The sequence below is a fragment of the Crocuta crocuta genome, unplaced genomic scaffold (assembly GCF_008692635.1).
Source record: "Crocuta crocuta isolate KB4526 unplaced genomic scaffold, BGI_CrCroc_1.0 scaffold73, whole genome shotgun sequence".
Classification (NCBI taxonomy): Eukaryota; Metazoa; Chordata; class Mammalia; order Carnivora; family Hyaenidae; genus Crocuta; species Crocuta crocuta.
Genome location: NW_027529443.1, coordinates 2,263,693 through 2,275,921, shown reverse-complemented (window position 1 = coordinate 2,275,921; position 12,229 = coordinate 2,263,693). Strand labels below are relative to the sequence as shown.

The 12,229-nt window shown below is 53.8% G+C and overlaps 1 protein-coding gene across 2 annotated transcripts in view; it reads right to left on the bottom strand.

Annotated features, from left to right (window-relative positions):
* Positions 1-12,229, bottom strand: part of GTF3C1 (general transcription factor IIIC subunit 1) — a 68,762-nt gene that overhangs the window by 51,653 nt on the left and 4,880 nt on the right. Inside the window, exons 3-6 of one of the 2 annotated variants that reach the window (XM_077760458.1) lie at positions 9,276-9,452; positions 8,615-8,758; positions 5,737-5,833; positions 1,446-1,569 (exon numbers count right to left, since the gene is read on the bottom strand). In XM_077760458.1, the coding sequence (XP_077616584.1) occupies positions 1,446-1,569; positions 5,737-5,833; positions 8,615-8,758; positions 9,276-9,452 (542 nt within the window). Of the gene's footprint in view, positions 1-1,445; positions 1,570-3,365; positions 3,434-5,736; positions 5,834-8,614; positions 8,759-9,275; positions 9,453-12,229 lie in introns of those variants that run through there. The other variant, XM_077760459.1, reaches the window with a different exon arrangement.

The following is a 12,229-nucleotide window of genomic DNA, read 5'->3' as shown; positions in this document are numbered from 1 at the left end:
TCAGTTTCTGCAGAAAAGCGGCTGCTGGCCTCTGGCCTGGGGGACGGCGAGTCTGGCTGCCAATGTTCGGGGGCCAAACTGGGAACCGCAGTGAGAGGCCCCCTTCCCCCGGCTGGGTCTGTGAGCCCAGAGCTGCTCTGATGCACCTAACCCTGAGATAAGCCCAGACGTGTGTGGGAAAGGGCTCCTAACCTGGCCGCCCAGAGTAAGGGAGAGGCCCCGGCGGAGCGGCGGCTTCTCGCACACACTGCCAACCAACCCTTTCATCTCTGGCGCCTTCCAAACTTGTGCTCAGGGGTACCTGGGATGTCCACATTTTTCGTTTGTTTCAGGTTTGGAGGCTTTGATCCTTGGCCACTGCCCTTCACTGGCATGCACTTCCCCAGGCCACTTGGTCCGTTAGCGCTTATCCATCTGCCTGGAGCACAGAGTGCTGCTGACGACGCTCTGCCATCCTTCCTGCCCTAGCCTGTCGGCACCTGCTGGTTTATTCCTGTTATGTCCCTGTCGTCACTACGGAGGAGTTCGGGGAGAGTGCGGATCAGCACATATACTCCACCTATCGTCTTTCACTAAAAGCTCTGACCCTCAGCTTTTTAAGTCACTTCGGCTGGTCAGGAACAGCATGGCATAACAATCCAGGATAGAGAAAAATAGAGCACTAAGGAAGGTTTTTAAAGTTTTATGGTCTTGGGGCTCCTGGGTGGCTCAGTCAGTTAACCGTCCGACTTTGGCTCAGGTCATGATCTCACAGTTTGTGGGTTCGAGCCCCACATCGGGCTCTGTGCTGGCAGCTAGCTCAGAGCCTGGAGCCTGCTTCAGATTCTGTGTCTCCCTCTCTCTCTGCCCCTCCCTCACTCACGCACTGTCTTACTCTTTCTCTCAGAAATAAATGTAAAAAAAAAAAAATTTTTTTTAAATAAAGTTTTATGTTTTCTTGTCCTTAGTTTAACTTTTTTGGTTCAAATCCCACATCCATCACTTACTGATTGCTCAACCTTTTGTAAGTTACTTAGTATCTCTTAGGTTTAATTCTCTTACACCTAAAAGGTGACACCCCCCCCCCCAATCTACCTCACAAGGGCTACAGGATGAAATCATGCAACACGGCTGAGGAGCTTTCAAAATGCTGGAATGAACAGTGGCTGAGCGTAGGAAGGAGAGGATGAACTTGGTTTTGGACATCATGGAGCAGAGATGTCGGAGGGACACGGACAGAGAGATGTATGCTGGCGCTTAGGATCGCTTTCATCCAGCCAACACTTCCTGAGCACGTTCGCTACAGAAGATCCTAAGTCGGCCACTGAGCAATGAAGACTTGAACAAATATGTGAAGTCATCCCACCACGAGGCCGAACGAAGCGACAGAAAAAGGCTGGGGCTTGGTAGGGAGGAGAGAAAGCCGTCTGCGCCGCCAAGGGAACAGAGGCTGCGACTGCTTTTACCTTTCTTGGTCTTACAAGGTCCACACTCAGGGTGAATCTCTTGCAAGGGGACAGACACCACCTTCGCGAGGCCGGCATTCAGCATGTACTGGTACAGCCGCTTGAACGTCCTTTCACACAGCCCCTGCCGGAACACAAGTTGAGAGCTGCTGTCAGATGCAAGCAAGGCGTCTGTACCCACTGAAGTCACAAGAACGAACAAGGCTCGGGACCGGAGTTATCCGATTATTGTGAGCGAGGAGACACCGGAGGGGCTAAAGAGGAAACGATTCCCAGCTATGCTGTCAAGGGAACAAAACAAGGTGTAGACGATTTTCTAAATGGATACACAGGGGCGGGAGTGAGGCGGATGGGAGCAGGGCCAGGAGGAGGCTTCTCACGGTATACTCTTCAGTGCTTTGGTTTTCTAACCAAGGAAGTGTATCATTAACACACACACACACGCTCTCTCTCTCCTCCCACAGGCAATGGGACAAATAGAAAAAAAAGATTCAGTGAAAAAAAAATTTTAGTCCATCAGTGAAGTTTGCACAATGTGAGGACGAGTACGCACCCCACCACTCACAGCTCCACGAGGCGACGTGACCAAAATGACCCTACGTGCCCCCAGCTGCACGGGTTACCCCTGGGCAGCCTCCAGTGCAGGCCATGTTTTTCCATCTGCATGTTTTTGAAAATAAGTGACTTACGTGTCAACAATGGAAAGTGAGAGATTTCATATATAAATATAAACATATACATGTAGAAAGCAGGTTCTAGCTTCTCCTAGAAAACGTCCAGCAACAAATCCTGGAGGGGGGTCCCGGGAGCAGCAGCCAGCGGGAGCTGGAATGCGCAGGCCCACGCAGGGAGGCCCCGCCAGCCTCTGGCACACTCAGGGGGAAGGTCCCTGGTTACATGCTGTCCGGTCTTGCGGGAGCGAACAGAAGGGTGACATACTGGATCCACACCGAGTGCGGTGGAACATGTTTTACACTCTGCCCATTCCACCCGTGCATATATCCATCCCGGCTGCTGCGAGCACTGCACTTCGTCAGCCCTGGAGGCGTGGGCCGGTGTCAGCTGCTGTGGGCCGTGGACTGAGTGACAGGAGGCACTTTCCACTAAGGGCCGCTCGTGGAGACTTACAGCTTTCCTCTTACTCTCTGGGGGAGAGACAGGGAGCAAAATGTCTGCAGGCCACCGCCGCCACCCCCTGTGTGACCAAGTCTCTGAGCAGCCAGGGCCCCAGGCCGCAGGCGGGAGGACATACAGCTATGGAGGCATCACAGATGACTCCGCGGAACCCACTGGCTTGGAAACGGGATCTCTCGTTCATCTGGCCGTGCGCCTGGCATCATAGAAAGACCCCACGGAAGCTCATCCATCAAACCCCAGCCCCTAACATATGGTCCTGAGTCCTGGACGATCCCACGCACGGGAGGAGATGACGCAGTCCTGCCCTGGGGGGGAGGGCTGCCATCAGGGACCCGCTCAGTCTGCCAAGCAACAAGGGAAAGAAGCAGCGTGTGCCGCCCCACCCCAAAAGACAGCATGCATATACACGGCCTCGACCTCACTATTGGCTAACGATTCATTAAATCTTGCTCAGCATCCTTGGACCCCACTTCCAGCTGCCAAAGAGACATCACTAAGCAAGAGTCCCAGAAGACCATCATACTTGATAAATCCTTAAAATCAAATTCATCACGTGCCTTGTCCTCATGCATGTCTTTCCGTATTCCCTACTTTATTCAGACATTCATTCCACAAATACTTCCTGGGTGCCTGCCGTGGACCAGACGCCTCTCCGGGGTGGGGCTCCAGCAGTGAACAAGCAGGCAAGGTCCCTGCTCTCAGGAGCCTGCCCTCGAGCCCCACCCACTTCAACCAGGAGCAATTACTCAAGCCAGACAGCAAGGCTCCCTCTCCGTCACTCACCTCCACATCCTGGCCTCAGGCACTCACTGCGCCCTGCTAGCTCTTCTCCAAAACATCTCCAGTCCCAGCGGTCATCACCCCGGCCAGGGTCAACGTCACCACCTTGTCACCCACACCTCCGATCTCTCTTCCTCTTACAGGATCACTTCCTGAACACTCTCCCCTCCTTGTCACTTCTCCATCTACGAATTGCCAGCAGCAGTTTATGAGGTTGAAGGGCCACCTTTCTTATCTCTCCATCTCTCAGGCCACTTCTCTGCTACTCCCGCCTGAGCACACTGCCACCTGCCGAGCGCTCCGTTACTGCGCCTCTAACATCGTGCTGCAGCCACTCTCCTGCGCCTGAAATGCCATTTCTTGTCTGTCTGCTTTGGGGACACTTCATCCTCACGGCCCAGCTCAACTGTCACGTGCTCTGTATAGCTGCTCCCGCTCTCAGAAGAAAGCGCATCCTTCCGAGGAGCCTTCAAGCCTCAGCGTGCGTTCACGCATCTGCCTCTCCAGGGAGACTGCTCCGTGACAGCGTGAGACCTGTCATCCTCACTAATTTTAGTCATTGTGGCGGAGAACACAGTCCTGCCTCAAAGCAGACACTCACTGAAGTCCTTGCTGGATGAAGAAAAGAACAGTGTCCCCTAACAGCCCACCCTCATCACCGAGACAGTCCACAGTGCTGGCCTGAGACCAGGCTCGCTGGCCTCCGCCCACCTGGGTGACCTGGCAGGGCAGAGGACTTCAACCCCCAGAGCCTGCTGGACAAGAGATATAAGGAACGAAGTGGCTGATATTTGTTTATTCAGTAGGAATTCTCTTCATTTCTAACAAGATCTCTCAAGAGAGAGATTTATTTTTCTTTCATTTTCCACTTTTCAAGGAGACTCAGACACCGACAACTGACAAAGGCCTGGTGGCTGAGAGGTGGCAGGAAGGAAGGGGCCTGGGGGGGAGCGGGCCAGCTCGAGCTGACTGCCGCCAGGAGAAGCTGCAGGCCCAGGCTTGACAGAGCCTCTGATATGTCAAAGGAAGCTGGAAACATAGCTTTGTATGTGAGATCTCAATTAAAAAAAAATGCTAGCTCAAATGTACTCTTAACAACATATAGGGCAAATCTGACCCACAAGCCTCAGTTCCTAAGCTCTGCTTCAAAGAGACTTGGGCACAGGGTGCCTGCATGGCTTGGTCGGCTAAGTGTCTGAGTCTGGATTTCCACTCAGGTCAGGATCTCAGTTGGGAGTAGGAGATGGAGCCCTGTGTCAGCCGTGGAATCTGCTTAACATTCTCTCTCCCTCTGCCCTTCCTTGCTCGAGCGCTCTCTCTAGCTCTAAATAAATAGGGGCGCCTGGGTGGCTCAGTTGAAGCATCTGACTTTGGCTCAGGTCATGACCTCACAGTTCGTGAGTTCAAGCCCTGTATTGGGCTCTGGGCTGACAGCTCAGAGCCTGGAGCCTGCTTCAGGTTCTGTGTCTCCCTCTCTCTCTGCCCTTCCCCGGTTCACACTCTGTCTCTGTAAAAAATAAATAAACACTAAAAATAAATAAAGTAAATAGATGAACAAATAAATGAGAGGCCCGGGCATAGAGTAGATCTAGCATCAGAGAAGAGGGCTCCACTCACCAATGAAGCAGGAGGTGAGGAGCAAGGAATATCCTGGTGTTTTGTTTATTTTTTTTGAACATTTATTTATTTTGGGGGGGAGGGGCAGAGAGAGAGAGGGAGAGAGAATCCCAAGCAGGCTCCAAGCTCAGCATGAAGCCCAACATGGGGCTCAATCCCATGAATCATGACTTGGAATCTGACTTAAAGTCAAACAGGTTGACTTTAAGCTTCAGGTTTTAAGTTCTGCTGTCTAACAGACAGGGCGATCTGTCTCTCTCCCCTTGCTGGTGCTGGCTCCCCTAAACACTGTTCTAATGAGCTTGGAGGCCACAGGCCGCCTCCTGCTTCCCTCCTCCCTCCACCTCTACTGTGGGGCCCACAGGCCAGGCCGGTGGGTAAGCGCTTCTCTCCCTGTGCCATCTCACCTGCTTCTCTACACTGTCACACTGTCCATTCAGTATCAAACCAGTGGGATGGGATTAGAAGCGTGCTTACGGAAGTATCCCTAAGTGCCCGGGTCCCCCATCCCACATTTGCTGCTTGAGCGAACCCTGGGGAAAATGGGAGCCGGCCAAGGGCAGGAAGTTCTTTAATGAAGGACTAAGCACTTTCATTCTGTGAAACAAAGGAAGATCCCACGTGCTTCAAGGTTAGGGATGGTCAAGTCTGTGAACAGGGCTGATGGTGAGCCACTATCAGGGTACAGGGAATGAAGAGGTCTGGGCTGTGGCACAGATCGGTCCGGCCCAGAGCACGGGTGGCCTCGGGCACTCACCAGTTCTTCCCTCAGCCTGCCCAGGGTCTCCATCTGGTTGCTCCGCGTGCTCAGCACACCCGAGAGCTTCTCCATGAGGATGTCGTACTTGCTCCTCCTGTGAGAAACACAGATAGCAAGTCTGGTCAAACCCAGCGCTAAGGAGTACCCAGCAAGCCTTCAATGACCCCATCCCAAACTACAGAGCCTTCGTCTCTGCTCTCAGCCTCTATCCAGCCCACGCTGCACGCCTGGTGGGGTAGAGGCCGGTTCTGAGTGGCTCGGTAATGTGGCCAAGGGCACCTAGGTAGTGGCAGTGTACAGACTAGACTCTTGGGCTGCAGCCGTAAGGACTCTTTAAAATGCCTTCCATTTTATAATACCATAAAGTTGAGGAAGGACCTGAGGACTTTACTTCTATATAAATTGCTTGATTTCATACAGAAGTGAAATAGGTTTCCTAAAATTTAGACTTAGGATATGAACCTAGGTCTTTGCCCACATCCCGTGCTCTGTGGCGACATCATGATGCCTGATTCTGAAGGCTGGCCTCCCCACTCTGCCTCCACGGGGTCTGACCAAGCTCACCTTCCACCACGTTTTTATCGGGTAGAATTGTAATGACTGCTTCCAAGCTAACGGCCACCAAGGGAGCTATGAAAGAGAGCAGAGGGCTCCCGACTACGTGTGCCTGGGGAGGCTGGGGGCAGGGTGCAGCTGGGGAAGGTGACCTTGACTTTACCTGCCCACAGCCTGGGGTCAGGGAGGGCTTGTGTATGGGATACAGAGTCTGCGCCCACTTCTCCACTCTGACTGCCTCTCAACATGGGAAAGAATAAAGGAAGGCACTTACTGCATGGGAACTAGTACCAAGCACTGTATCCTGGTCATTCTATAGGAGGAGAAATTGTGGCTCATAGAGGTCAGGCGCCTTTGCCCCAGTAAGGGGCAGACTGAAATACAGATCTGGACCTAGTCCACTGCTGTCGCCTCCACCCACAGCGGCCACCTACAACTTTATAGACGCGGGCTCCTCACCAGTTAGGAGTCTAGTGAAACCGTATTTGACCGGTGCATAGTAAGACGAAACACACAAAATGCAAACTGTCAAAGCATGATTCCCTCTACTGTAGGATTTCCAAAACATAGGTTTGATGACAAATTTGGAATTCTGACAGCAATACAGGGACATCATTACTCCTGTAAATCCTGAGTCAACAGCCTGCCTCTACACGTATCTCAAGCACCTTCTCTGGGCCCAGGCCTGTGCTAGGCAGTGGACATTGTCAACTTCAGAGCTCATCCTTAACCCTGAGTGTTCACCCACCTCCCATTTGGAGGGTGTGCCTGGCTGCTGCGTGAAGGGCAAGGTCTCTGCCATTCGGCTAGGGGAGAATCGAAGTCACTGCCCCTGGTCCGGGGGAAGGGCCTGCCCGCCACCTCTCAAGTCCTCCGTGACACCACCTGACTCCACTATCGAGGACTGGTGGCCCCACAGCCCGGGGCTCCCGCTTACTCACCCGAGGGCCTCGTTTCCCAGCTCGATCCTCCCCCACCCTGGTCTCCGGACGTCCCACAGAGGAGGGCATGAGGTGCTGGAGGGCAGGCTGAGGCTTCTCTAAAGCGTGGTGGGACGCTGCCCTCCCCCATTCCCATGCCAGGCGGTCACTCCCAGAGGGAACAGGGAGGGGTCAGAGGCTCACGCCCAGAAGCCCTTGTGTCCTCAGAAGGAAATGTGCTTGTCTCACCCCCTTGCTCTGCTGGCTGAACGGGATCACAGCTAAGCAGCAGCGTCACGCACAGCACTCAGCACAGCCTCCTCGCCTCACCATCTAGGCTGACTGTGAGAGCTGTGTGCTGGAGAGTTTAATGCCAGCTCTAAACTGGATACGATTCAATCTCAATTCTGATCGCCAAACAAATCTAATTTGACTGATTTATTTTTGTTTTTATACTCCCCCCAAATTTCACCAAAATGTTAACAGTCCTGTTGCCGGGCGATGGGTTATAGGAATTTTTTTTCCCTTCTTTTCAGTATAATCTCCAAATCTTCTGAATCATCGTGACTGATTTTCATACTCAAAAATAGTAAATCTTTTTTCAAAAAGCTACAGTCCAGGGCGCCTGGGTGGCTCAGTTGGTTAAGTGTCTGGCTCTTGACTTCAGCTCTGGTCATGACCTCATGGTTTGTGAGGTCAAGCCCCTATCAGGCTCCTCACTGAGTGTGGAGTTTGCTTAAGATTTTTTCTCTCTCTCTCTTTTTCTCCCCTCTCTCCCCTCTCCCCTGCCCCTCTCTCCCACTTGTGCTCATGCNNNNAAAAAAAAAAAAAAAAAAAAAAAAAAAAAAAAAAAAAGCAAAAAAGCGCTATACTCATGGGCACCTGGGTGGCTCAGTTGGTTGATTTCGGCTCAGGCCATGGTCCCTGGGTCATGGGATCGAGTCCTACATTGGGTTCCATACTTAGCATGGAGCCTGCTCAAGATTCTCTCCCTCTCCTTCTGCTCCTCCCCTGCTCATGCATACGCATGCTCTGTTCTCTCTAAAATAAAATTAAAACAGGGGCACCTGGGTGGTTCAGTCGGTTGAGTGTCTGACTTTGGCTCAGGTCATGATCTCACAGTTTGTGAGTTCGAGCCCCACGTCAGGCTCTGTGCTGACAGCTAGCTCAGAGCCTGGAGCCTGTTTCAGATTCTGTGTCTCCCTTTCTCTCTGTTCTTCCCCTGCTCACGCTCTGTGTCTCTCTCTCTTTCTCTATGACAAACGTTAAAATAAACAAACAAACAAAATTAGAGAATAAACCCATAAGGATAAAACTCTATGTATAGTCCTGACGTGCCTCGGCCCCATGACCTGAAGGCCTGGCACGGGCAGCACGAGGCATTGGGGCACGCGCCCTACCTGTCCACATGGAAGCGGTTCAGGAGGAGGAGAATGGAGTGCTGCTGGGCTCCGGTGGGTAACCGGATCACATGTGACTGCATCGTGATGAGCCCGTTTTTGTTCAGAATTTTCCGGTGATAGTGGAGCTTCCCAGCGTCGACCCTGGAGGAGAGGGAAGAGCGCGGCTGGGTCGTCGTGCTTCGGTGGTCGCTGTCCCCTCACCCGGAAACGCCAGCGCTAGAGACAGCCACCCACCCGGCTGCTCTGTGGGAACCGTCATGGCAGACAGTGGCCTTGCAAACAGCAGCCGTGCCTCAGCCTCGGTGCACACCCGAGGCCCTCAGCAGAGCCGGTGGGAGAGGCGGCCAGAGGCCCAGGGAAATAGGCCTGGGACGATGGCTGGGGTGGGCGGTGATGAGGGCCCATGAGGACACCATCACATACAGGCGTCCGGTCCTGGAGAGGCCAGGAACTAGGGGGCCTAGACATCTGGGTTCGCCCTGCAGGTGCCCCACCTTGCACTCTCGAAATGTCTGGTTTGGGTACTGAACTCCAGAGTCACTCCAGAGGTCCCCCCAACCCCTGCATGCAAAGCACTGTGCTGGTGGGGCTGAGGGGAAGGAGGGAGTGGGCAGGGTGCATGCATCAGGGAGCCCTGGTGAGCACATTGTCCCCTCACTTGAAAGCGGTGCTGTGGAGGTCGCGCTGGAGCTCCCCTTGCCACCGGGACCGGCCCAAGCGCTCCAAGATGCAGTAGGAAAAATCAGGGAGCTTCAGGTCGGGGTCGCCCTCCAGGCCGATCAGGGCACGGTAGCGCATGTCCTGGGAGGCGACGATGATCAGTCTCTTCCCCCACCTGTGGACCAGACACAACCACACAGGAGTGACTTCATGTGATTTTAAGAAAACATGAAAAAACGGGGCGGCTGGGGGCTCCGTCGGTTAAGCACCAGGCCCTTGGGTTTCAGCTCAGGATGCGACCTTGCGGTTCACGGGATCAAGCCCCACGTCAGGCTCAGTGCAGAGCACGAAGCCTGTTTGGGATTTTCACTCACCCTGCCCCTCCCCTGCACACTTGTTTATCTATAAATGAATTCAAAACAAAACGAAACAAAACCATAACCCCTTGAACCCTAGAGAATCATTTTGCGCTGCTTCTTACAGCCCCACAAGCGCAGCATTCAGGGTGAACAGAGCCAACCTTGCGTTTTCCTTGTGCAGTGCCCTCCGAGGTCTTGTCGGGATACTCAGACCAAAGCCCAAACTCCTCAGCAGGGCCTGGGACATCCTACGCACCCGCCATGGCCCTGAAACGAGCACTTCCTGTGCCCAGGCTCCTCCCCCAGTCTGTAGGTGACGGGGGTCCTTCTCGTCATTCAGGCTACTGCTGACACATGACCTCCTCAGGCCTGCCTGAAGTCTGGCCCCAGCTCTTCCCTACCTGACCATTGCCATAATTCTTCCCAGCACCCTGCACTCTTAAAAATGGTCATATTTTTGGGATGCCTGTGTGGCTCAGTCAGTTGAGCGTGACCTTTGGCTCAGGCCATGATCTCTCGGTTGGTGAGTTCGAGCCCCACATCGAACTCTGTGCTGACAGCTCAGAGCCTGGAGCCTGCTTCAGATTCTGTGTCTCCCTCTCCCTCTGTCCTTCCCCCACTTGTATTCTGTCTGTCTCTCTCTCTCAAAAATACATAAACATCAAAAAATTTTTTAAAAAGGAAAAAAAATATATTGAGGAAATGACCAAAACGTGATAGAGACATGAAGCAAGCAAATGCTGTTGGAAAAAAGGGTGCCAGCAGGTCTGCTTGCAGGTTGCCACAAACCTTCAATCTACAGACGCAGGATCCATGAAGCGCGGTGGGACAAGGTAAGCCCCTGGTGACCTGTGTCACCAGCGGATCTGTAGTCTGTTGAAGACCAGACCCTGGAGAAAGAAGCATCAGCTTGTCCTGCTGACTTGGGACGTGAAAATAACAAAGAGGCCAAAAACACATCCGAGCAAGGCATTTCAGACTGAGCGCCGTGACAGGAGACAGGCCTTGTGGGTAGTGGGTCTACACAATAGAGCTATGACGGGCAGACGCCGGCCCGGACTCGAGGGGTTGGTAGGCCGTGAGCTCTTCTGCACGAGCCCTCAGCGACTCACTCATCTGGGAGAGGAAACACCTCCACGTGGGTGTATCCTGATGCCAAGAAGGGAGGGAGTGACGGGTTCTCGGCCAGCACACCCTCATGGGTTGCTGCTGCGAGGCTTGGACCCCAAGGGAGCGTGAATCAGCAGAGGAGGCCCAGTGGGTGGAGCCTGAGACGTCAGTGATGGAGACGCCTCAGAGCAAGTAATGCCGTCTATCGCGTCCCTCAGGGGGCGGCTCTCCTTCCTCCTACCCCACGCTGGCCGATTTCACTTCTACCACCAACTGGGCCAAAGGACGAAAGAGGAGGCCACCATCCTTTTACCTTACTGTGGCCTCCTTTCCCCCATTTGTGACCTAGGGTAAGTCTGCTGTAGCGTCACGGAAGTCTGCATAGTCCATCCTCAGGAAGACGGCCAAGGTGTGAACACGCACGAGAGACAGACAGTCCCCTTCCTGCAGGTCACAGGCTTAGGACCTCTGCCCTCTCGTCCAAAACAGGCTCATGAAGTTAAATTTCCCAGCAGGGAAAAGAAAGTCCGCAAACCGGGGAGCAGGCGTGCTGCTTTTCACACGGACCCAGATCTGCCTACCAGGCTCTACTGCCGTAATCCTGACAGTTGCAGTCAGCTGACCCGGTGGCTCCTGCTAGGCTGAAACTGCTGAGCGTGGTCATCAGACGGGACGTCAAGCACTGACCAAGCACAATGTAAAGGACCAGAGATGCCAAGACAGATCAAAGCAGTATCCACCATTGAGGAGCTCACAGCCCATGGAGGAGGGAGTGCGGAAAGTGGGCGATTACACTGATCCAATAGCTGTCGGGCTAGGAAATGACATACGTGTGGAGCCCAATCCCATCCAGCCAGCGTGTGTGGACGGAGCACACGCACGGTAACCAGGGAACGCTCTCACAGGAGGGGATTCCTGAGCGAGCACTAACGGGGAGGTTGGGGAGGGGGGGAGGCAAGAAAGCAGAACCTGTAAGGCTCTGGAGGCATGAAGGGGCGCACCCGTCCCAGGGGCAGATGGCGTGGCCCGGCCGAAAAGCCTGGTGCAGGTCAAAGCCCAGTGTGGGTCATGAGCTGGAAAGCAGAAGGAGGGAAGGAAAGCCCAAAGAGGTCAGCGTGAGTCCACATCCTGAAAGGCCTCGCAGAGCCATCCCAGGGAGCGCAGACGCCATGACATAGGTCGGGGGTGAGGACTTCGAGCCCAATAGGACAACCCATCGGCCAATGTGCACTGTTAGGAGCTGATGTGGGGCCCAGCATATTCTAGATCCTAGAGACACGGCCACGAACAGGGCAGAGTGTCCACCCTCAAGTTCACAGTGTGCTGTGGAAGGAGTGACGTAAATAAATACTGAAGACCGTTTTTGGTGCTGATGAGTCATACGATGGCGTCTGGGCAACAGGGACACCCTTTTCGAGGAGCCAAGTCCAAGGCTGAGTGAAGAAAAGGGGGGGCGGGATATGAAGGTCTGAGGTGGAATGTT